Source organism: Zalophus californianus, chromosome 7 (genome assembly GCF_009762305.2).
Source record: "Zalophus californianus isolate mZalCal1 chromosome 7, mZalCal1.pri.v2, whole genome shotgun sequence".
Classification (NCBI taxonomy): Eukaryota; Metazoa; Chordata; class Mammalia; order Carnivora; family Otariidae; genus Zalophus; species Zalophus californianus.
In genome coordinates, this window is record NC_045601.1 from 119,344,424 (window position 1) to 119,369,866 (window position 25,443).

General features: G+C 47.0%; 1 protein-coding gene and 1 long non-coding RNA gene across 4 annotated transcripts in view; one reads left to right on the forward strand and one right to left on the reverse strand.

The window, feature by feature from the left end:
- Positions 1-16,396, forward strand: part of LOC113926953 — a 17,065-nt gene extending 669 nt beyond the window's left edge. Inside the window, exons 3-6 of one of the 2 annotated variants that reach the window (XR_004820195.1) lie at positions 8,558-8,678; positions 9,668-9,756; positions 10,244-10,310; positions 11,741-16,396. This is a non-coding gene — a long non-coding RNA (uncharacterized LOC113926953). The remainder of the gene's footprint in view (positions 1-8,557; positions 8,679-9,667; positions 9,757-10,243; positions 10,311-11,740) is intronic. The other variant, XR_004820194.1, reaches the window with a different exon arrangement.
- On the reverse strand, positions 9,691-20,158 carry LOC113926316 (HLA class I histocompatibility antigen, A alpha chain). 2 transcript variants are annotated; one of them, XM_035728503.1, is made up of 7 exons: positions 19,577-20,158; positions 19,049-19,318; positions 18,570-18,845; positions 17,688-17,963; positions 17,459-17,572; positions 16,987-17,019; positions 9,691-9,827 (listed from the first exon to the last, which is right to left on the reverse strand). In XM_035728503.1, exons 1-5 carry the CDS (start codon positions 19,641-19,643, stop codon positions 17,460-17,462), a joined length of 1,002 nt encoding a protein of 333 aa, XP_035584396.1. In that variant the 5' UTR covers positions 19,644-20,158; the 3' UTR covers positions 9,691-9,827; positions 16,987-17,019; position 17,459. The 2 variants fall into 2 exon arrangements, with proteins under 2 accessions (XP_035584396.1, XP_027456796.1); XM_027600995.2 differs by lacking the exon at positions 9,691-9,827 and adding an exon at positions 16,494-16,645 and having other exon boundaries at positions 19,577-20,157.
- Between the last annotated feature and the right edge of the window lie 5,285 nt (positions 20,159-25,443).

Genomic DNA, 25,443 nt, shown 5'->3' on the forward strand with positions numbered 1-25,443 from the left:
ACCTTTTTATCCTCAACTCCTCACTCGGCCCCCACCGCAGGCAAGCTGTTAAAGTGGGTGCTAGCTAACGCCCATTATTCCCACTTTGGGGGCTGTGACTTGAGATTGTCCCAAAGAGCAGATGATGCTTGTGTGGGGACTCTGACTTTTGCCTGCTTTCCTCTTCTGCTACTGGAAGTTTTGCAGGTCTGTGACTTTGGAGGAAGAGCCTGCTGAAAGAAGTGTGTTGAAATAGGGAGGTGGTGCTGAATAGAGGTGATGGAGCTGGGGAGGACCTAGTGCAGGGTAGAGGTGTGATGAGACTGGGGAGGAGTTAGTGCTAGGAGTGTCTGAGTATTGTTCATGGGAAAGGCAGCTTGTCCCACACCTTCTCTCCCGCAACACTTGGCATGCGGAATGAAAGACATGGGCAAATTTTGGTGTACCCATTTCTAGGAGGAAATGGCCTAATGGCCCATCTTGTTCCTGTGTAAGTTGTGATGTTGTTTATAAACACAGTGCAGTATTTAACCTTTCATCCTAGGAGCCAGAAACTATTTACTTGCAGAAAATACCAAATGTGTGAGGTACAGGGATTTAGGATCAGGCATACTGATATAATTGGTCTCCTTGCCCCTTTTTTTTTTCCTGGTGGCCAATGATTTGAAGAGGATTAAACTTGGGAAAATTACGTTGTTTTTTTTTCCTCATTGTTCTTTGACTGTTAGGAATTTTAGCAGTGGTAAAATTTAGTTGACAAAACGCCTCAATTTTTTTTTTTAAAGATTTTATATATTTGAGAGAGCACGTGTGAGAGAGGGAGAGATCGGGAGCAGGGCAGAGTGAGAGGGAGAAGCAGACTCCCAGCTGAGCAGGGAGCCCGATGAGGGACTCGATCCCAGGACCCCAGGATCATGACCCCAGCGGAAGGCAGAAGTCTAACCAACTGAGCCACCCAGGTGCCCAAAACACCTCAGTTCTAAGATAGGGTAGTTTGAAAGCCACTAACTGGGGGGTCAACCACTTTAGCTTTGCTTTGGAGGGAGGGTGGTGATGGTGAGGTTTGGTTCTGGTTTTGATTTGTTCATTTGTAACTTTTAAGGTGTTGCTAGCATTCCATTCTGGCTTTCTGTTTGTAGGTGACCATTCTGAGGAGGAAGTGTGTTTCAAAGGTCTGTTAAGAATGTTTTTTTGCTTGGAGACTGATTATTAACAAGATTTTATGCTGAATATGGAAGGAAAGGCGAGAGAATGTTTAGATAAAAATATAAAATTATGTAGGTAATGTACTATGATATAGAACAGGGGTTGGCAAACCTTTCCTGTAAAGAACCAGGTAAGCTGTATTTTCTGCTTTGAGGCTCATACTCTTCCTCTGTATTTGTATTGTGAAAACAGTGTTAGACAATACATAAATGAGAATTTTGTTCCAATAAAATTTTTTGTATGGACACTGAAATTTGAATTTTATATGTCATAAAATATTTATTTTTCTTTTGATTTAACCCCCAATCATTTAAAAATGTAAAAACCATTCTTAGACCGACCCCTGACATAGAATAATAGTGAAGTACCCAGGATGTTTTAAGAGAGTAATTGGGAACAAGGGTGAACCAAATGCTGTGATATCTTATTTCCATCTGTCTATATAATAATACACAAAATAATAAAGGAAATCTTAAATCTTAACCCACATTTGTTATTATGAGTTGTGAAACTTGGTAAGCTGAGATTTATGAATGTAGTAGGATACAAATATGTTCTCTAAACAAAGTGTATTCCTTGTTCAGAATTGAAAGGGATTGTAGTTCAGGAGATGTGGAATAATGCTGAGTTGTAATGTTGATTTATTTATATATAAGGGATTTCCACCACGGGAGTATGCAAAAATGCATTACAGTAATGAGATGAAGGAGAATTAAAAATAAAAACATATATAAATTGTAATATATTTTTTAAAATTTATACTTAAATTCAACTTAGTTAACATACAGTGTATTATTAGTTTCAGGGGTAGAATTTTGGTGATTCATCAGTTGCATGTAAGACCCAGTGCTCATTACATCAAGTGTCCTCCTTAATGCCTACCACCCAGTTACCCTATTCTCTGCTTAATTCCCCTCCAGCAACCCTCAGTTTGTTCCCTGTAGTTAAGAGTCTCTTATGGTTTGCCTTCCTCTGTATCTTATTTTATTTTTTCTTCCCTTCCCCTATGTTCATCTGTTTGTTTAGAAAATTCCACATAGGAATGAAATCATGTGGTATTTGTCTTTCTCTGATTGACTTGTTTGGCATAGCATAATACCATCTAGTTCACTTTGTTGCAAATGGCAAGATTTCATTCTTTCTGATGGCAGAGTAATATTCCATTCTGTATATATACTACATCTTTTTTTTCCCCTCTATAAGTGGAAAGCCAAATTGGGCTTTTTTTTTTTTTTTTAAAGACCTTTATTTTTGTGAGAAAGAGAGTGAGCATGCCAGTGCGTGCATGGAGGGGGAGGGGCAGAGGGAGAAGCAGATTCCTGCGGAGTGGGAGCCTGATTCAGAGAGAGCACGAGCAGGGGGAGCAGCAGAGGAAGAGGGAGAAGCAGACTTCCCACCGAGCAGGGAGTCTGGTGTAGGACTTGATCCCAGGACCCTGGAATCATGACCTGAGCTCAAGGCAGATGCTTAACCGACTGAGCTACCTAGGCACCCTGGGTTTTTTTTTTTTTTTTAATTTAAAATCAATTTAATTAACATATGGTGTGTTACTAGTTTCAGAGGTAGAATTTAGTGATTCATCAGTTGCATATAACACATACAACACCCAGTGCTCATTATATCAAGAGTCCTCCCTGATGCCCATTACCCAGTTACCCCATGCCCTCACCCACCTCCCCTCCAGCAACCCTCAGTTTGTGTCCTATGATTAAGAGTCTCTTATGGTTTGTCTCCCTCTCTGATTTTGTGAAATCATATGATATTTGTCTTTCACTGACTGACTTGTTTTGCTTAGAATACCCTCTAGTTCTCGGGCGCCTGGGTGGCTCAGTCAGTTAAGCAGATGCCTTTGGCTTGGGTCATGATCCCAGGGTGTTGGGATCGACCCCGCATTAGACTCCCTGCTCGGTGGGAAGTCTGCTTCTCCCTCTCCCTCTGCTGCTCCCCCTGCTTGTACTCTCGCTCGCACTGTCTCTCAAATGATTCCAAAAGAAGAAAGAAAGAAAAACTTATATATATATACACTAAAAATAAAATGAAAGGAAACCAAAAATAAGAAACATATGTAACATATATAAGTAAAAATTTAAAAAAAATTAGAAAGAATTGACAAGTTAAGAAAATAGCTGGGAAAAAAAAACAAACTGAGAGACTACAGAGTAATAAAAAACCCACAGATGCTATATACTGTTTTTCCCAAGAGCTGAAGTTTTGCTGTTCTCTATGATCTATTTGGTGTTAGCCGGTTGTTCCTGCTGGTCTTCTAGGGGAGGGGCCTGTGTCCTTTCCCTGGTGAAATTTTGCCCCCCTTGCCAGGGGCCCCGGGCTCAGTGTAAACAGCTCTGGATTGCACTATATGGCACTGTTTTGCTCCCTGAAGGCTTTCAGCACCACTTGGGGGGATGAAAAATGGCAGTGCCCTGATCTCTAGCCCCAGAGCTGAAAGTTTGCACCCCCACTCTTCAGTGAGCCTTCACAGAAAAGCAGTCAATCACTCTGGTCTCCCTGATTTCTGTCCTGTGTTCACACAGCCTGTGACTGAGCGTTTTTATCTCAGGCACATGACCGAGTTTCCAGTCTCCTAACTTTATGGACTCCTGTGGTGTGGACTCATGCCATTCCTCCTGGGTGAGGGAGGGGGATCTTGCCAGACTACTGCCTTTTACAAAGCCCCTGTTTGGAGAGTGGTTGCGTAATCGTGCAGCAGTTCACGGTTTATGGCAGCATGGAGCAGGAAGCTGGCATATAGACTCGCTGTTTTAGCCAGCTTCCCTGCTCCGATGCTTGGAAACTGTGCTGCACTTAGGCACCCCTGGCTTTTTCTGACACCTGGTATCCTGCCACCACGTTGTCCCACTTGGAATCCACGCCGCTTCGCCACCTGAACAACTTTAAGCCAGGATCACCTCCAAGTGTAGCAGACTTCTAAAACTTATGATTTTGCACTCCGCTGCTTATAATACTTTCTGGTAGACACCTTAAACTCCCTCCTCTTCCTGGTTCATCTCCCACTATATCACTTTGGATTCACTTCTTTGCACTTCCTACCTTGCAAAAAGTGGTTTCTTTTTCTGTTTGTAGAATTACAGTAATTCTTTTCTCAGATCTCCAATTGATTTCATAGGTATTCAGAATGATATGATAACTATATAGCTGAATTCTAGGGACCAGACAAAATTAGGATCCCCTACTCCTCCACCGTCTTAAATCCTACTGACCCATTTATTTTTTAGTAGGATGCTGTTTATCATCCATGTATTTGTTGTCCTTCCAAATTTTTTCTTGTGATTGAGTTCAAGTTTTAAAGCATTGTGGTCTGAAAATATGCATGGTATAATCTTTTTTTTTTTTTTAAGTAAAGATTTTATTTATTTGAGAGAGAGAGAATGAGAGATAGCACAAGAGGGAAGAGGGTCAGAGGGAGAAGCAGACTCCCCACTGAGCAGGGAGCCCAATGTGGGACTCGATCCCGGGACTCCAGGATCATGACCTGAGCCGAAGGTAGTTGCTTAACCAACTGAGCCACCCAGGCGCCCCGTATAATCTTTTTTTTTAAATTTAAATTCAATATGCCAACTTATAGTACATCACTAGTCTTTGATATAATGTTCAATGATTCATTAGTTGCGATAATCTTAGAAGAATGTGTATTCTGTTGCTTTAGGATGAAATACTCTGAATGGGGCGCCTGGGTGGCTCAGTCATTAAGCGTCTGCCTTTGGCTCAGGTCGTGATCCCAGGGTCCTGGGATCGAGCCTCGCATTGGGCTCCCTGCTCCGCGGGAAGCCTGCTTCTCCCTCTCCCACCCCCCCTGCTTGTGTTCCCTCTCTCGCTGTGTCTCTGTCAAATAAATAAATAAAATCTTTAAAAAAAAATAAGTAAAGTCCCCTACTATTACTGTATTAGTATCAATGTGTTTCTTTAAGTTTGTTATTAATTGGTTTGTATATTTGGGTGCCCCGAGTTAGGGGCATAAATATTTACAATTGTTAGATCTTTTTGTTGGATAGACCCCTTTATTATGATAGTGTCCTTCTTCATCTCTTCTTACAGTCTTTGGTTTAAAACCTAGTTTGTCTGATACAAGTATCAGCTGCCCCTTCCTTCCATTCCTCATCTGGGACCCCGTTATACGAATATTATTTTGCTTTATGGAATTGCTGAGTTCTCTAAATCTCCCTTTGTGATCTAATAGTTTCCTTTCTCTCTTTTCAGCTTTTTTATTTTTCATCATTTTATCATCTATATCACTGATTTGCTCTTCTGTTTCATTCATCCTCTTTTTTTATAGCCTGCACATGAGACTGCATCTCTGTAATAGCATTTTTAATTTTGGCCCGACTAGATTTTAGCTCTTTTATTTTTACAGTATGGGATTTTCTAGTGTCTTCTATGCTTTTTTCAAGCCCAGCTAGTATCTTTATAATCATTGTTTTAAATTCTAGTTCAGACATTTTACTTCTATCTGTATCGATTAAATCCCTGACAGTGAGTACTACCTCCTATTCTTTCTTTTGGGGTGAATTTTTCCATCTTGCCATTTTGTCTAGAAAAGAAAAAGAAGAAAGAAAGAGAAAAAACAGTAAGAAGAACAACGACAATGGAAAAAACCAAAACAAAACCCAAAACCAAACCGAAACGAATGAAAAACCAACAAAAACAAAGCAAAACACAAAACTAGATCCTGGATGTGTTTTGTTCTGCTCGTTAAAAGAAACGAGATTCCAAGATAAGAAAGTAGAACAACTTGGGGCGCCTGGGTGGCTCAGTTGGTTAAGCGACTGCCTTCGGCTCAGGTCATGATCCTGGAGTCCCGGGATCGAGTCCCACATCGGGCTCCCTGCTCAGCAGGGGTTCTGCTTCTCCCTCTGACCCTCTTCCCTCTCGTGCTGTCTCTCATTCTCTCTCTCTGTCTCAAATAAATAAATAAAATAAAATCTTTAAAAAAAATAAAAAATGTAGAAAGTAGAACAACTTGCATATACATAAAAATGAAGTAAAATAAAATTCAATAAAAGGAAACAAAAACTAAAAAATAATATATATAATTTGTATATAAAAATAGAAATTTAGGGCACTTGGGTGGCCTCGGTTAAGCATCTGCCTTCAGCTCAGGTCATGATTCGAGGGTCCTGGGATCGAGTCCCACATCGGGCTCCCTGCTCAGCGGGGAGCCTGCTTCTCCCTCTTCCACCCCACCCCCGGGCTTGTGCTTGCTCGCTCGCTCTCTGTCAAATAAATAAATAAAATATTTAAAAAAAAATTTAAAAAGAACAAAAAAGATTGAAAAAATAGGAACATAACTGAAAAAATAATACTGAAAGCCTAAGGGGTAGAGAAACAATGTTGTACACTGTTTTCCCCAAGAGCTGAATCTTTGCAGCTTTTTGTGATCAATAATCTTGGTGCGAGCCAGTTGTGCTGTGCCGATTTTGAGATGTACTTGCCTATTGCAAATGTGTTTCCTTTGCCAGGAGGCTGGGCTCCAGTCTAAGTGGCTCCAGATTCCACGAGGTGGCACTGTTTTGCTCCCTGAAGGCTTTCAGCACCCATGCACAGGATGAAAATGGTGGTGCCCCTCTCTCTTAGCCCTGGAGCTGAAAGTTCGTGCCCCCCACTCTTCAGTGAGCCCTCACAGAAAAGCCATCAAAAGCTCTTATCTCCCCGGTTTCCATCAGAACTCTGTTCACCCACCATGTGATGGAACATTTTTATCTCAGGCATGCTGTTTCAAGTCACTAAATTTTACAGACTCTTGCTGCACGGACCCACACTGTTCCTCCCCGCAGAGGGAGGGGGGTCTTGCCGTGCTTCTGCTGCTTGCTGGGTCCCTGCGCAGAGAGTGGATGCATGACCGTACTGCAGTTCACAGTTTATGGCAACACAGAGCAGAAAACACACCTAGACTCGCTGTTTTTGGCCGGCTTCCCCACTCTTATTCCTGGGAACCTGCCACACTCAGGCACCCCCGTTCTTCTTGTGACCCTCAGGGATCCTGAGACCACCCTGTCACACCTGGGGTTCTGTCCCACTTTGCCACCTGACCAGCTTTAAGTCAGGGACTTATGCCACTGTAGTTGACTTCTAAAAGTTCCAGTTTTGCACCCTGCTGCTTATAACACTTTGTGGTATCCTCCTAAAGCACATTCCCTCCTCTCTGCTGTATCCTCAGATATATCACCCCAGATTCAAGTGTCTGCACTTCCTACCTTTCAAAAAGTGGTCGCTTTTTATTTGTAGAATTGTAGCATTTCTTTTCTCAAATCTCCGAATGATTTCTCAGGTGTTCAGAATGATTTGGTAACTAACTAGCTGTATTTGTGGGACTAGACAAACTTAGGGTCCTCCACTCGTATACCATCTTAACTCCCCCCCTAAATATTTAAAAAGATGGAGTAAGTGGGCCGCAGTTGAATTGGCAAATGTAAAAGGAGTGTGCTATGTTTGTGTGTGTCTTTCTGGGTGGGTTCACAATCCTGTAGATTGGTGTGTGGGTATTTGTGTATGGAGCTTTGTATATATGTGTGTAATTGAACACATAGGAGCATGTACGGTTTGTATATGTGTGTCTGCATACATGTGTGTATATTTGTGTGTGTGTGAGTGTCGCTCTGAGAATTCCTCATCCTTGCCTCTACTCAGGCCATTTCATGGTTGCCCCACTCCCACTCCATGGGTTATAAGGGACAGAACAGCTCTCCATCTGCAGGAAGTGAGGGGTTCGGGGTGATGAGTGATGGGGAGAACTGGTACTCTTCATAGTAGTCAGAAGAAAACAGGAGCTAAATTGGTGGGACTCTTCCTTTCCTGGGTTCTGCTTAATAAAAGTGTCAGACATTGTTTTAAGGGATGTACATGAATTGAATTATTTAAAACCTTATAATAGCCCTATGAAATAGGGATTGCTGTCAACCCCATTTTACAGTTAGGGAAAGTGAGGTCACTCAGAGGCTAAGTGACTTAATTGGTTGAGCCATGATTCTAACAAAATCATCAGGCTGCTGAGCCCAAGGGCCCACTGTTTGTTTGTTTGTTTTTTTTGACTCCTGTATACTGTTCACCCGCCTCGTTAAGGGTCACCTCCTTCTGTGGCTCTGGCAGCTTCTCCTTCTCCAGCAGTGAGTCTGGTCAGGAGTAGCCATTCCTCACTGTCCCTCTAGGTGAGTCCATGGGGTTTGAAGTGACAGGAGAGCTGCTTGTACATTGGCTGCAGGAGTGTGTTTGCTGGAGGTGGCAGGAAGGGAGGTCACATCTGGGCTGTAGGGAATCAGTGGTGTCTGCATCTGGGCTGTGAGGTGGGCTGTGCAGAATGCGGAAAGGGGGAGACCAGCAGCGGGTGGGCAGAGTTCATTCCTCACTGTTCTATTCACAGTTTGCAAGCACATCCTGTGTGGGCCTGAGAGACACTGGGGTGACCACTCATGTCCTTCCAACCCTGCTGTCCCTGATTTGCCTTCTTCCGACTGACTTCCTGGTGACGCCTGCTCTCCAAGGTGAGAGGGGAGGCGAAGTCTAGCCTCACCCCTGCTCAGGGCACTCCTCCCACCCTGCCTATAGCTCCCTCCTCGGCCTCGCAGTTGGAGTGAGAGGAAGGGAAGTAGGATGGTAGGAACTTGACATTCATGGTTTTGTTTTTTTTTTTAAGATTTTTTATTTATTTATTTGACAGAGACACAGCAAGAGAGGGAACACAAGCAGGGGGAGTGGGAGAGGAAGAAGCAGGCTTCCCGCTGAGCAGGGAGCCCGATGCGGGGCTCAATCCCAGGACCCTGGGATCATGACCTGAGCCGAAGGCAGACTCTTAACGACTGAGCCACCCAGGCACCCCTTGACATTCATGTTTTAAAGAGAAAATAAAACAGATGAACAAAGGAAAGGGAAGGAAAAATAAGATAAAAATACAGAGGGAGCAAACCATAGGAGACTCTTAGCTATAGGAAACAAACTGAGGGTTGCTGGAGGGGAGGTGGATGGGGGGATGGGGTAACTGGGTGGTGGGCATTAAGGAGGGCACTTGATGTATGGAGCACTGGATGTTACATGCAACTGATCAGTCACTAAGTTCTACCCGTGAAGCTAATAATACACTATATGTTAACTAAATTGAATTTAAATTGAAAAAAAAATACGATGTCTTCAAGAAAGGGAAGGACTACCTTATGGGGAGGACTGAGTAGTTCCCTGTGAGCTGGTGGACTGGAGGCTCAGTGTCTTGCTGGATGTAGGCAGGAGGCTGACCTCAGTTTCTGGTCTTTTCAGCACAGCTTCTTGCTTCAGCAAAGCTTGCAAGTGGAGAAGATAGTAGAACGCCAGCTGGCAAAATGGAAGTCATGATTGTTTATATTCCAAGATCACCACTGCCACATCTTATTGGTTAGAATATATTCCAGGTCCCACCCACATTCAGTAGGAGGAGATTCCACAAGACCATGTGGACCAGGAGTTGCGGACCATTGGCTTATTATAGACTCTGTCTTCCCAGGATGTTGCAGGTGACATGGCAGGAATGGAGGGTAGCGAGGTCTCTGCACTGCATATGCTCATACGTAGACTGCACAGTCACTGAACAAGGTAATTATCACTCTGGGTTCCATGTTGGACAAGATGATCTGCAGGCTGAGCTGTGTTATCCAAGCAGGGTCCTAGATACAAGAATTACGGCTGTCATTTGGGAAGGTCTGTCTCAACTTTGTGGAACCTGAGAGGTTGTCCTCCCTGAATATTTCCCCCTTCCCTTGTCAGACCTTCTGAATCTCTAGGAAGGCACCATCGCTAAACTGAACCATTTTTTTGCTTTCCTGTGTCATGTTCCCAGGTAAATCCTGGTCTCCCACTATCTCTGCCAGTTTGCCTCCGACGAGATCCTACAAAGTCACTTCTTGTGATTCCACTCGGTCGGTTTTTTTCCTTTCATCCAGGTTATTTCTTAGTGATTTTCTCTTGTATTCGTGAGTCAGTTACATTAGGAAGTCAGTATTCTCTAACTTAACCTTTCCACTAATTTTTGGACCAAATGGGCAAAGGTTCTCTTTCCAAGTCTCAGCCCCTTCCCACACAGGGACAAGACAGTAGTAGGGTTCCTGGAGAGTCAGCGATTGGCACAGACCCTCATCAGCATGAGACAGGTAGGTCACAAAGGTGTGTACCTGCATCTTCTTTCTGTCCCTAGCATGTGGTGCAACACCTGGCCCACAGTAGGCACTCAATTAGCTTCTGTGTGGAGGCTGTTTCCCCAAAACTCATTATAATAGTTGCATTTACCAGGTTATTCACCCAACTCTGAATTCCTTCATGTTTCTCTCACTGAGCCTAGCAGAGAGCCTGACATCTACTACTGCCTAATATGTGTCTGCCAAATGGAAGTGGGACTTTGGCAATTCAAAATTTTTTTCAACTGACTGATATATGCACAATGTTTGAAAAATTTACATAACATGAAAGTATAGAGTGAAAAGTAAATTTCATCCTCCATCCCATCCATAATTCTTCCAAACTCTCTCCCTGGACATAACAGCTGTTAACCAGTTTCAACAGTATTATAGGAAGAGATTTCCATTTTAGCAGGTGGTACTTTTTAAGATTTTATTTTTTCTATTTGAGAGAGAGAGAGCAGGGGCAGGGGAGAGGGAGAAGCAGGCTCATGGGGCTCGATCCCAGGACCCTGGGATCAACAACCTGAGCTGAAGGCAGATGTCCAACCAACTAAGCCACCCAGGCGCCCCTAGCAGGTGGTATTTTACCAAGTTTTCTATCTGCATCTTTGTTCTAAATTATTATATTGTGAGACTTTCTCACTATTTACATACAAACTGGTTCAAGATTTGATATTGATAGTGACAGTTCTGTAGCTGATGATTTTCAAAACTTTAAGTGAAGCAAAAATCATCCTCATTCCATAGTGACAGAATTTCATGGGAGCACATGGTCACTTAGATTAAAAATAGCCTCATTCACCAGCCTTCCAGGAGGCTACTTTTGTCTGTGTGACTACATTCTGGCCATTATGGTGATGCAGAATGAGGTAGTAGGTGTTGCCCTTAGAGGAGGGAAACTTCCTCTTTTTCTGCTCTCCCTGCCCTGCTCATGGACCACAGACATAGTCTTCGGTGCCCTGGGTCATGCTAATAAGGGAACTTCCCAGGGCATCGGCACCAGCCCTGTGGTGCAGAGCGGCCCTACAGCCCCCAACGGCTCGCCTCACACATGGGACACGCACACACAAGCTGCTGTCCCGCTTACACCACTGTTAGCTGGGTTTCTGCTGCACACCCTGAACTAATGCCTATGGAGAGGAGAGGACTTCCAGGACGGGGTGGCCATGGTGGTCTGTTCTGGAGATGAGCAGAGATAGACACCAGGGGGCAGCACCGTGGGCTCCCTGGACACTCTCTGTGTTGGAGGAAGGGAGAGCTGGGCCCCAGGGGCAGCCCAGAGAGACTGGAGACTGTTCTCTCATCTTTGTAGCCACGGGGGTGCCTGGAGGCATGGGGGGGCTCACCAGCTGTTATATTTGGGGACCTGTGTTTCTTCCCTTCCCTTCCCGTCCTTTTCCCAGAATTCCTCTGTTCACTGCAGCCAGGATGAGAATCCCTGCTGGTGACCTTTCCTCCTCCTCCTCCTGGCTGAGGGTGGTGGCTGTGGAGGTCGAGATCCTGAGAAGAATCCCCTCAGATGGAGAAGGAACGCAGGGTCACTTGTCATGGGGTTCCGGCAGAAATCCGCTCTTAGATTTCTGTACGTCCGAGGCTGCCTTGGACGGCGCACCTTGAGACAGTTGACTCCAGGTCCCTCATATCTTGTCCCCTGGTGAAGTCACTGCATGACTTCACCCTATTCTGTGTGTCACCAGCAAGTCACTATGTCCAGCTTCTGTTCCCAAAGTGGGTATTACACAAGGGCATGAATACTGGAGGATGGGAACACTGGAGCCATCTTGGAGTCTGCCTACAACAGGGGTGACTTTGGGAACCACCTGAATGCGTGGCCTTTCGCAGGCCTGTGGCTAGAAATGCAGAGACCAGACTGAATGAAGAGTTCAAGTCCAAGGGTGTTGGTCACTCCCCAGGAATCCAGATCAGAGTCGGGATGTCACACTTTGTTGCAGGTGGACAGGGCCTGAGGCTCCACCAGTCAGGTGAGCACAAGCCAGACTCTGACCCAGGATGTGGTGACACAGAAACTGGGACAGTGCTGCATGCATTTGGCACAGGTGACGTGAGTGGCTGTCGTGTCATCCAGCTGCCAGGGGCGGCAGCGACAGCAGTCCTGGCCTCAGGGTGCAGTGATGTGAACAGCGGGATCTGTGCCCAGCACCGGGGGCAGTGATTCCTATTTGGGCCTTGACCTAGGGTGGGATGGTGGATTCTGTTCCTGGCTCTGCAGCCTCGGGCCTGTTCTGTGGCTTTCCTTGAAATAAAATGAGGCCCAGTACTCTCTATCTATAGTATATATTTTCCTATTCATGTAATTTATATATTTCATATATTTTAAAATATGCTTTAATGTTTATATTATTCATACTTTATATTATGTATTTATAATTTATAAGATACACGTTTCTCTGTAAATATATGTAGTTTCAATTAAAACAACTTGGAATCTGTTGTTCAAAACAAGGAACAAGAAATCCATGAGGGAATACTTTCAGAGAGCAGGGATTCGGAAATTTTTTCTAGTTTTATTGAGAAATAATTGACATAAAACATTGTAGGTTTAAGTGTACAACCTGTTGATACATTTATATACTGCAAATTGATTACCACCATAGCCTTGGCTAACACCTGCATCATGATACATATAGTTCCTTGTGTGTGTGTGTGTGGTGGGAACATTTAAGATCTACTCTTAGCAATGAGAGTTTTTCTTTATGTTGAGCTGATAATCACTTCCTAAATCTTTCATCTCGTTTTACCCCATGGGAGAGAAAATACGTTTCTCCCAGCATGTCTTGCATTTTTCTTCCTACAAAAAAACTTTAAGATTTTATTTTTTGACACAGAGACAGTGAGAGAGGGAACACAGGCAGAGGGAGTGGGAGAGGGAGAAGCAGGCTTCCCGCTGAGTAGGGAGCCCGATGCGGGGCTTGATCCCAGGACCCTGGGATCATGACCTGAGCTGAAGGCAGACGCTTAATGACTGAGCCACTCAGGCACCCCACAAAAAAACTATTTAAATGTGTCTGTAAGACCCCGTCCCACAATGAAGGCTCTCATCAATGGCTTCAGTGCTTCCCTATGTGTGGAATCCCATGATGGCTTATGGCTTTGTTACCAAATACTCAGGCCTCTCCCCAGACCCACCAGCTTAGAATGTTGGACGTGGGCCCAGGAATCACTTAATAATCCCTACAGGAGAGGCTGATGCACGGCCATGTGGGGATCCTGCTTCATGTGCTTGCTACTCAGTGTGGGATCTGAAGACCAGCAGCATCAGCACCAACCTTGTTATCAACCCAGAATCTCATGCTCTACTCCAGACTGTCTAGATCTTCATAGTCCAGGAATTTCCTGTGCACACTGAAGGGTGGGCCTCCCTGGTCTTTGTGTTTTCTAGGTGCAGAACCAAACTACGGTACACTCTGGGTGTGTGCTCTGATCAGCTTGCTTAGCCTTGAGGAGTCCAGGGTTTGGTCCTGTTCCTTTCTCTTCTATCGCCCTCACCCCCTTAGGGACCTCATCTCTTCATCTCTAGTAAAGGCTTTAAACCTAGTTTATATGGCATGACCTCCCACATCTATTTCTCCAACCCAGATATTTCTCCTACCCTGAACTCTATATCCACCTGCTAACCTCACCTGCGTTTCTTTCTAAGATTTGTTTATTTTAGAGAGAGTGGAGGGGCAGATGGAGATGGAGAGAGAGAATCCTAAGTGACTCCCTGCTGAGCAGCGGAGGGGGGTGGGGTTGTCTGATGCAGGGCTTGATGCTATGACTCCAAGATTATGACAGCCAAAATCAAGAGTCGGGCTTAATCAACTGAGCCACCCAGGTGCTCCTCACTTGTGTTTCTAGTAGACATCTCAGATTAATCATTTCCTAAATTGGATGCTTGTGATGCTGCTTACTCAAATATGCTACTTCCAGACACTTCCCCATTTCCACTGAAGGCACTCACATTTCTACTTGCAGTCTGAAATACTGGATGCCCTCCCTGATTCCTCGTTCTCTCTCCCTAGAATTAATCCATTAGGAAATGCTGCAAAGTCCATCTTTAAATATCTCCAGCCCCCAATCACTTCCTACTATCTTCCCTTCTCAACCCCAGACGTACAGCCCACATCCCCCACCTGGGACACTGCACTGGTTTCCTACAGATTCTCTGCTGGTCACTTGCCCTGCACCGCTCAATTCTGCACAGCAACAAACAGATGCTTCTAAGGAGAGGTGGTACTGGGTGGATCGTCTGTTTCAAACCATCTTGTAACTCCACATGTTACTCGGAGAAAGCTCAAACTGTTCTAATATCCTAAGGCTTGGACATCTGATGTCATTTCAGCTGCTCTCTGCTCCAGCCCAGTGGCCTCCTTGCCCTTCTGTAACACAGGACAAGCTCCTGCCTTAGTGCGTGTGCACTGGGGGTTCCCTGCCTGGAAAGAGCTCCCCCCAGATCTCCTCTTACACAATTCCTTCATGACCTTCAAACCTCTCAAAGGCACCTTGGTGAGGCTCCCTCTGATTGCTGTAGTGAAGTAGCCATCGTCCCCTTTCCAGCATAGGTACCTCTCTGGACCACCTTCCACAGGTACTTCCCAACCTCTAACACACACACTTCCCTTAGTTACTAGCATACAGTCTGCCCCTCACTCCAGAACATATGCCCCACAAGGTAGTCAAATTTTGCCCGTTTTTTACTTGAGGTGTCCTAGATGTGAAAATAATGTTCCTGTATCTGATAATTACCAGTTGAATGAATGATCTGCATAGAGCACCTCTCTCTTCTAGATGAGACTTAGGCCATAGCTGTTCGTGGTAGCTACCACTTTTCTCCCCATTGCTGGTCTCCCTGCTCCACCCCCATTGCCTCCTTCCCACACCATCCCTCCTGCACAGCACAGGAAACAATTACAGTTCTCCATTCAGAAAAGTTGTACGTAGGCTTATGGGTCATATTTTCCAGATAAATGTGAATTCAAATTACACACTGCTTTATAACTATGAATTAGGATTGGAACCAGAACGAGGATCACTAGATCTAAGGGCAGGGGGGCAGGTAAGTGAGCAGAGAAAACAAACTGAAATTTAATAAGGATGAGAAACGATCAGATCCTGTCTCTAACTCCAGAATCTGCTTTTTAAAAAAAGATGGGAAGATGGGAAGAATGATTCAGAACAGCTGTAGAAGGAGAAGAGATGGGTCTGAAAAAATTCATCTTGCAATACCACAGAGACTCTTGTGTGCAGGGGCTCACTGGGCCTTGTGGGAACAATGAGAGGCCATAGGACCCCTGTGGTGGTCACAGACTAGGGGACACCAGAGGAACATGAGACCAGAACTCGTACACAAGAATAAGAATAGGCCAAATTCTGTATATAAACCACCCAAAAGTTGGGGGCTGAGGGCCTGATCCAAGCTGGAGCCTAGGCTGACCTGGGTGAGGAAGCTCTTGATGCCCATGGTCCTAGACACAGGTAATGTCTGAGTCCCTGTGATCACAGGTCCTGGTGGAACAAGTTCCACTGAAGGGACCAGGGAATAGCGAAGATGACTCAGCTGAGGAGTGACCATGTTAAAGCCCACAATGCACTGAGTACTAACCAGGCACAGTTCTGACCACAGTTGGCTACTCACAGCCTCTCCTGCCCCACCTATAACAGCACAGCAATCAGGCAGCTTCTGGAAGGTTCTCCGCTTCCATTTATTTCTCATCTCAACTTTAGGAGTCTTCTCCTTTACTACCTTTATTACCACCTTAGTCCTATATGACAAGAACAGAAAACAAATATCCAGATTTTCAGTAGAGAAGTAAAATATTACTTCTGAAACATGAAGTAAAGACAGGGATGGAGATGACCTAGTCCCATCTCTGCTGGAACAGGAAAGCAGATCAGGGAAGAGAGCATAGGTCATTTTGGGGAGAGGTAATGATGGGTAGGGGTGGGCCAGTTTCCCCACTCCTCACATTATGCTAATAGGAACACAGACACATTCAGACACCGTTAGCAGATAGAGACATTCCGGGCTCTTGATGTCAAAAAAAAAAAAAAAAAAAAAAGTGTGAGGCACTTGGGTGGCTCAGATGGTTAAGCGTCTGCCTTCGGCTCAGGTCATGATCTCAGGGTCCTGGGATCAAGCCCTGAGTCAGGCTCCCTGCTCAGCGGGAAGTCTGCTTCTTCCTCTCCCACTACTGCTCCCTCTGCTTGTACTCTCTCACTCTCTCTTTGTCAAATAAAGAAAAAAAAAAAAAGTGGGAGTGTGAACAAATCTTGCATCACTCAGTCCCCCACAAGGCAACTGGTTCACACTGTGAAAGAAAATAATCATGAACAAATTCAGGTCAATCATGTAAATGTTGACATCTCCACAGCCCACTAAATGCTATACTGTCCCATTCAAACAATCCTCATAACCCAGTCATGTCCCCTCGGCCCCAACCCCTCCCTACTTGAGGCCCTCCAGGGTCTCACATTTAGGAGCCATGAAAGACACATCAGAGCACTGTCATCGCCTGGGGTAGAACAAACAGGCCATGGTCAGAGCCCACTGGAGAGGAGACTAAAGGAGGAGCTACGGGGTGGGTGGGCTCCCCGTTGGGCTCTGTCTACACTATCTCAGGATCTCAGGGATCACTCCCTCCACACTTACCTGCAGCATGAGAGTAGCCTGGTCCTTTCCCTCCTGTGGGAAGAAAACATCATGTCAGAGGCCAGGGAGAAGGCTGGTCATGATATCCAGAGGAATACCCTAGACCTATACCAAAATGAAGTTTCCAGAACTGTTAACTGAAGACTCATGGCTGTATCAGAAAACACGAAGAAAGGATGTAGGGGCACTGGACCAACTGTCTTCTGGAGGTCTGTCTACATCAAGGAATTGACCTGACCTTCAACTGCTGGGGATCAGGTCCCCAACAACAGAATATAAAGGTAAAAAACTTGCCCTTCATTTGCACAAATCTTTACTAAAGAGTTAATGTTAGCAATTGGCTCCAGAGTGGACAAGCACAGGTATGTGGATGGTACTTCTCATTAACAAGGCAGGACAAACTACTACCTCGGGCTTGAAACCTCTCAGTGGGACGAGAAAACTCAAATTCCCCTCCCACTCCCTTCCCTACCTTAGTGCTTCTTCCTCCACATCAAAGCTCCCACCACCACAGCTCCAGTGACCACAAAGAGAACCAGGCCAGCAATGGTGCCCATGATAGGGATGGGGGGCTCAGGCGGCAGCTCTAGGAAGGGGGAAGGTGAGGGTCTCAGACCTCAGGCTTGAGTCATAACCTTGCAGATGTTTTGCAGAAGAGCTACTTTCTCTGCGAAGAGGCTCCACCCCAAAACCCTCCTTACCCCATCTCAAGGTGATGGGCTCGGGCAGCCCCTCATGCTGCACATGGCAGGTGTATCTCTGCTCCTGTCCAGGAGGCACCTTCACAGCCGCCCACCTCTGGAAGGTCCCATTTCCTGCAGGCCTGGTCTCCACAAGCTCTGTGTCCTGGGTCAGGTCCTCCCCATCGTGGTGCCAGGTCAGGGTGATCTCCGCAGGGTAGAAGCCCAGGGCCCAACACCTCAGGGTAACATCATGGTCAGAGATGGGGTGGCGGGTCACATGTGTGTCGGGGGGTTCTGAGGAAGAAGAACCAGAAAGTCCACACTTTGGGTTACCTTCATGGGTCACTATAAGCAGCCCTCGTGATCATCCTGAGGATGGAAAGGACAAATGGTTTAGAAGGGAAAAGCACAAAACCCTGACAACGGCCTAGACTCAGGGATCTGAAATAATGTTTTAGAAGCAGCGAGAGATCCCAGGACAGGCGAGATGCACGTCTAGAGTGGGGAACACACTAATGGTCCTGACTGTGGTGGAGCATCAGTGACTCAGAAAACCAGGAGTCAGGCCTCCAAGGATGTTCTCAGATGGAGAAAAAGGCTTTCAGAGGGAAAGTCGTGGTTTACAAGGTGATTGCCAGGATGGAGGGGACCGCTGATGGGTTATTTTATTTCAGGGACGGTCTCCACCTGCCTCCGGGGAGAGACTGGATTGTCCTTTAGCGAGAAGCGGCCCTCTGGGTGAGGCCCTCCCTCTGTAGTAGGGACATGAACACCCAGGCAGATCTCCGTCTCCCCACCTGTGGGAGGGGCGGTGTTCTGACACTGAGTCCATTTTCCCTTCCTGGTGGGAAGCCAGCCCCAGTGGAGGGGAGATCGGGGAGGCCCCGCGGCCCCTGGTACCTGCGCGCTGCAGCGTCTCCTTCCCGTGCTCCAGGTGCCTGCGCAGGGACTCCACGCAGGTGCCCTCCAGGTAGTTTCGCCACCGCTCCGCCTCACCGGCCGCCTTCCACTTGCGGCGGGTGATCTGCGCCGCCGTGTCCGCCGCGGTCCAGGAGCGCAGGTCCTCGTTCAGGGCGATGTAATCCGCGCCGTCGTAGGCCTCACGAAAGTACCCGCGCAGGAAGCGCCCATCAGGCCCCACGTCGCAGCCGTACATTCTCTGGATGGTGTGAGACCCTGGCCCCGCCCCACCACGACCTATCGTCATTAAAGCCTAAACTGAAAACCAAACCCAGTAGACTCCGCAAGGGTTCTTCCCCGTTCGGGGTACGGCAGTGTCCCGCAGCCTCGGGGTGGTGCTCGGACACGGAGACTTGGGGCGACCCCGGCCCGTCCGTGGGGATGGGGATCGTGATCTGTCCCCTGCCCGCGTCGCTCACCTGCCTCGCTCTGGTTGTAGTAGCCGCGCACTTCGTTCAGCTTCCCTCGGAGAGTCTGTACGCAATTCCTGGAGCCCCGCGTCTGCCGGTCCCAGTACCCCGGCCCCTCCCGCTCGATCCACGGCGCCCGCGGCTCGTACCTCAGACTGACAGTGTCGCTGTCGAACCGCGCGAACTGCGTGTCGTCCACGTAGCCGACTTCCACGTACCGGGGCTCCCCGCGGCCGGGCCGGGACGTGACAGTGAGCAAAACCCTCAGGGAGTGGGAGCCTGCGGGCGCGGAGGGGCTGAGATCCCGCCCGACCCCCCTCCCGGCGCGGGACCGGGGCCCAGGGGGAGGCGGCCGGGAGGGCAGGTGGCGAGGGTTCGCGCGACGGAAAAGGGGCACTGGGTCGGAGAAGAGTCGGGACCAAGGCGTGGGTGGGGCGGAGGTGAGGGCTCCGAGTGCCAGGCGGCGGAGCGGAGCAGCGCTTGGGTCCGGCAGCCCCCTCCCGCCTCCCACGCTGAGGCGGTTTCTCCCGCACTCACCCGCCCAGGTCTCGGTCACGGCCGGGGCCCCGGAGAGCAGCAGCAGGAGGAGGGTTGGGGGACGCATGACTGGCAACCACCTGTTCCGGGGAGAAGCTGAGTCGCCCCGCGGCCGGTGAAAACACCGGAACGCTGATTGGCTTCTCTGGAACCCCGACACGCAATGGGAGTGCGAACTGGGGTCGCGTCATCAGGATCCAGGCAGGAGGACCGGACAGAGGTTGTGAGAAGTGAAACCAGGGGAGATGCGGACCGCCTAACACTGAACTTTCCCGCCCAAGACACCGCCCTCGCGCGGGGACGCTGAGAGACGCGCCCAGGATTTGTGACTTTGTCCTGACCCCACTTCTCCTGCACTGAGTGGTCTTGTCACATTGTCTCACTGCTGAGCCAGTGATTCTCAAACATTTTGTTTTCAGGATATCTATACAATCTTACAATTTAGTGAGGACTAATTATCCAAGGATAATTTTGTGTATTTGGGTTATACCTATCAATATTTACCATACTAGGAATAAAGGGGTTTTAAAATTTTTTTCATGAGCTCATTTGAATGATATTAATAAACCATTGCATGTAAACAAAAAATTGTTTTGTGAAAAATAACTATTTCCCAAAATAAACAGAGTAGTGAGAATATTGATCTTTGTACATATTGCATCATTGCAAGTCTCTCACATTAGAAGACTGCTGGATGTTCACATTTGCTTTCTTTTTTATTTAAATTCAATTAGCCAACGTATAGTAACATCATTAGATTGTAATATAATGTTCAGTGATTCATTAGTTGCGAATAACACCTGGTGCTCGGTCCTTAATGCCCATCACCCATTTCCCCCATCCCCCGCCCCCCTCCCTTCTGAAACCCTCAATTTGTTTCCTGGAGTCCAGAGTCTCTCATGGTTTGTCTCCCTCTCTGAGTTCTTCCCAGTTTTCCCTCGCTTCTGCTATGGTCTTCTGTGCTGTTCCTTATGTTCCACATATGAGGGAAACCATATGATAATTGTCTTTCTCTGCTTGACTTGAACTTAGCATGACCCCCTCCAGTTCCATCCCTGTGGATGCAAATTGTAGGTATTCATCCTTTCTGATGGCTGAGTAATATTCCATTGTATATATGGACCACATCTTCTTTATCCATTCATCTGTTGAAGGACATCTCGGCTCCGTCCACAGTTTGGTTATTGTGGACATTGATGCTATGAACATTGGGGTGCAGGTGCCCCTTCTTTTCACTACATCTGTGTTTTTAGGGTAAATACCCAGTAGTGCAATTGCTGGGTCATAAGTAGCTCTATTTTTAACGTCTTGAGGAACCTCCTACTGTTTTCCAGAGTGGCTGTACCAGCTTGCGTTCCCACCAACAGTGTAGGAGGGTTCCCCTTTCTCTGCATCCTTGTCAACATTTGTTGTTCCCTGTCATGTTAATTTTGGCCATTCTAACTGGCGTAAGGTGGTATCTCATTGTCTTTTTTTTTTAATTACCGTGTTCAATTAGCCAACATATAGTACATCATTAGTTTTTGATGTAGTGCTCAACGATTCATTAGTTGCCTATAACACCCAGTGCTTATCAGATCATGTGCCCTACTTAATACCCATCACCCAGTTACCCCATCTCCCCACCCCCCTCCCTTCTGTAACCCTCAGTTTGTTTCTCGGAGTCCAGAGTCTGTCATGGTTTGTCTCCCTCTCTGATATCTTCCCCTTCAGTTTTCCCTCCCTTCCCTTTTGGTTCTCAGAGCTATTCCTTATATTCCACATGAGTAAAACCATATGATAATTGTCTTTCTCTGCTTGACTTATTTCACTCAGCATAATCCCCTCCAGTTCCATCCCTGTGGATGCAAATGGTAGGTATTCATCCTTTCTGATGGCTGAGTAATATCCCATTGTATATATGAACCACGTCTTTATCCATTCATCTGTTGAAGTACATCTCACCTCCTTCCACAGTGTGGCTATTGTTGACATTGCTGCCATGAACATTGGGGTGTATGTGCCCCTTCTTTTCACTACATCTGTATCATCAGGGTAAATACCTAGTAGTGCAATTGCTGGGTCATAGGGTAGCTCTATTTTTATTTTTGTTGTTATTGTTGTTGTTTTAATGAGTCTTGTTTTTTAATTCACTCTGTCACCCTGTGTCTTTTAATCAGAGCATTTAGGCCATTTACATTCAAAGTGATTATTGATAGGAATGTATTTATTGCTATTTGGTTGCTCTGGTCATCAGTTTGGTGGCATTCCCCTGATGGAACCCCCTGAATCCTCACCTCTCATTTGTCATCTTTCAAAGCTCCTGACAGGAGCCTTTGTCAGGGAGCCCTATGACATAACCAAAGCACACGATGGTGGAAAAGCGTAGAGCTACTTCAGGGGCTACAGATCTGTGGGGTCAAGCTCAGCAATTTAGGACAAGTCAGTGTTAAGTGTGTAAACTGAGACTGAGGGTGTAATTTGGTGAATGTCTGAGACTATGGACATCAGAACAACATGGACTTAAAAGTCACCTTGGCCAGCAAGGAGAGTGTGGGGGTTTCTTTGGTCAAGAATATGGACCATTATCCCGGCAAGAGAGAACCAATCTCTGATCCATCAGGTCCCAGCCAGGGAACAGTGGCTACCATTTATCTGACCAAGAGGCTGGGCCTTGAGGGAATTTCTGCCTTAAAAATAACTGCACAAGGAAATGCTGGAATGCTGGAAATCTTAGCTCATATGTAAGCATAGATGTTAATGGAAACAGGACCAGTTGTGGTCTTAAAGGTACACTGAACATCTTTTCCCCTACATACAAAACAAGGAGGAAAACGTATTCAGAGATCATTGACAAGCATCCCAGGAGGATTCTCATCTTGGTAAAGATTGAACCTGGAGCCCTTAGATGAAGATTGAGGATGGGAAGTCCTGTGTGCCCTTAATCCATCTGCAAATTATCTTCCTTTGGCCTTGTCCCTTCCACATGCAGGATTTGATCTCTGTACATGTTTTTCCCACTTAATGCTGATGCAATTCCAGAGATTGAACTAGAAAACTATAAATTCCAAATACTGGGTCCAAACAAAACCAAAACCAAAAACACCCCACATAGGGGCGCCTGGGTAGCTCAGATGGTTGGGTGTCTGCCTTCGGCTCGGGTCATGATCTCCAGGTCCTGGGATCAAGCCCCACGTAGGGCTCACGGCTCGGCGGGGAGTCTGCTTCTTCCTCTCCGTCTGCCTCTCCCCTGCTCATGCTCTCTCTTTCTGTATCTCTCTGTCTCAAATGAATAAATAAAATATTAAAAAGAAACACCCCACATCGATAAAAGAAGCAAGAAAAAGTCCTCCTTCCTTTAAAGCGTAGAAAGGCAGCCATGGTCCTGGGGTAGGAGGTAGTTCTGGCAAGTATTACTCTTTTTTTTTTTTTTAAAGATTTCATTTATTTATTTGACAGAGAGAGACACAGCGAGAGAGGGAACACAAGCAGGGGGAGTGGGAGAGGGTGAAGCAGGCTTCCAGCCGAGCAGGGAGCCTGATGCGGGGCTCGATCCCAGGACCCTGGGACTACGACCCGAGTTGAAGGCAGACGCTCAATGACTGGGCCACCCAGGCGCCCCTGGCAAGTGTTATTCTTAAAGACACCCAATTTCAGTGGTTGTTGCTATTCCTGTGAAAGGACCTGTAACCTCTAAATCTCAGGAGTTCTAAGGGGCTTCCTCTGCTGTTTGCCCAAATTCGTTATACTGAAATGAATCTGTCCTCTGAGAAAGGGGGTCTTGGGGTGTTTTGGTAGCTGGGGAGGAGGACTGGCTCTTCTCCTTTCTCCCACATACAATAGCCGATGACTCTGTAAGATTTCTTAGTTCAAGAATGAATATGAGAGTCTGTACATCTTTTAAATTACTGTAGGAAGTAAAAGAACCCAACCACACTCCTGGGCTCTAAAAGAAAACGGGCTTTAATATAATAATATTCAAACCTATCACTTACTATTTAAGACAATTAAATATTGCCCCTCCAAATAAGTAAAGAGATGGGAGGAAGAGGTGTCGAACAGATGGGGCGCATGCACCACAAGTGCCCCAGCTGCTGAGGAAACCTCGCACTGCCACTGGATATTCGCTCAGCCCTGAGGTTGCCTATGGCCACTTATTCTTGAGTGCTGCCGGTCAGCTAGGACCAGGGCTCCAGCTGGCAGGACAAGATGTAGCTAAAGACAGAGTGACACCTGTGGGTTGACCAGGAGCTTCAGTTCAGGAGTCCTTCCCACTGTTTTCCCAGTAGCTTGAGTCTGGTCCCCCGGTGAGGCCTGAGGCTGCCCAGGGAGCCATAGAAGAAAGATCCCTGGAATGGCCAGAAAGAGTCCACCCTACCCTAACCAGCTCCTGACGGGCCTCACCTCTCACCCTTGCCGAGCCGCTCCATAGGCTGGAACCAGGCCCAAAATGGATCCTCAGACTCTAGGTTGTAATTATCTTCAGCTGCCTGGAGCAGCATGATCTCTGTCATTCTTTATTATCAAACTATCCCAGTAAATGTGAGATGGAGGGGATGGAGCCAAGGAACGTTCTTCCCAGGGACATATCGGATATCCATTCTGTTACACTTCCCTACAGGAAGTGATACAGATGCTCACCTTATTCTTCTTCTGGTGGTTGATCTCATTCTCCTGGAAAGCAGACAACCAAAGTCCATCAGAAAAAGCCCCTGGTTATTACTAGCTCCTTATACCCACCACTTCTCATGCTGCATTAAGGCCAGGACACATGAGGGGGGCCGTGCATACACAGATAACAGGACTGGGACCTAGGCCAGGCTCTGGGGTCCAGCAAAAGGAGGATATGGGGTGGACAGTCTGGCACCCTGTAGCACAACCCTCTCTGATGACAGAAGGGGAGGCCAAAGCCTCAGGTAGGAAGGTGCTGCTAGGCTACTGAAGTGCTTGCTGATGTGGGGGGTCCTGACTTCACTCTCCTCCCACAGGCAACCTCAGAGGGAGAGGCTCAGGTCAATTCAGACAAACCTGGTGCAGCTTTGCATTCAGGCAGCCTCACCCGTCTTGGGGACCGCAAGCTGTGTCCTAAGAGCAGCCTCCCTTCACTCATCACTGAGATGGGCAAGAAACCCCAGCCCACAGGGGCAGCTGTGAGGCTGTCATGAAGGGAGGGTTGCCAAGTCCTGAGAGCTCAGGGCTCAGTACGGGGGCTCTCTGCTCCCAAACCTCAGGATTGTGGTCCCTCCTCCACAATCAGGCTCACCCTCCTCCAGATAGTCCTCCATTGCAATGTCCAGCATCACCACGTCAGTGAGGAAAGTGCCAAGGAAGGGGGCAACACCCTGTGTAGGTGGGGTGAGTCCCTGCTCTCTGGTGCCCATAGGAACCCCCCCTGAAAACATTTCAACCTCCTGGCCCACCCCAGGTTCCCACGTGGAGCGGCCTAGGGCCCTTAGCAGCCTTCCCTCAATTCCCCTGCCCTTCATCCTCCAAGAACATCAGACTCCTCCTAATCACCTCCAGGGACTGCTTTTAGAAAATCAAGGGTAAGGGCGCCTGGGTGGCTCTGTCAGTTAAGCATCTGCCTTCAGCTCAGGTCATGATCCCAGGGTCCTGAGATTGAGCCCTGCATCGGGCACCCCGCTCAGTGGGAGGCCTGCTTCTCCCTCTCCCACTGTCTACTGCTCTCCCTGCTTGTGCTCTCTCTCTCTCTCTCTATCAAATAAATAAATAAAATCTTAAAAAAAAAAAAAAGAAGAAAATCACAGGGTATGTAGCCCTGGGCCCCTCCCCACCCACCTTCTTCTGCAGCCTCTTCTGGATTCTCTGGAGGTCCATCACCAGGGTGGCAAATTTAGATTGCTGCTCCTGCAGGACGAAGGACAAAT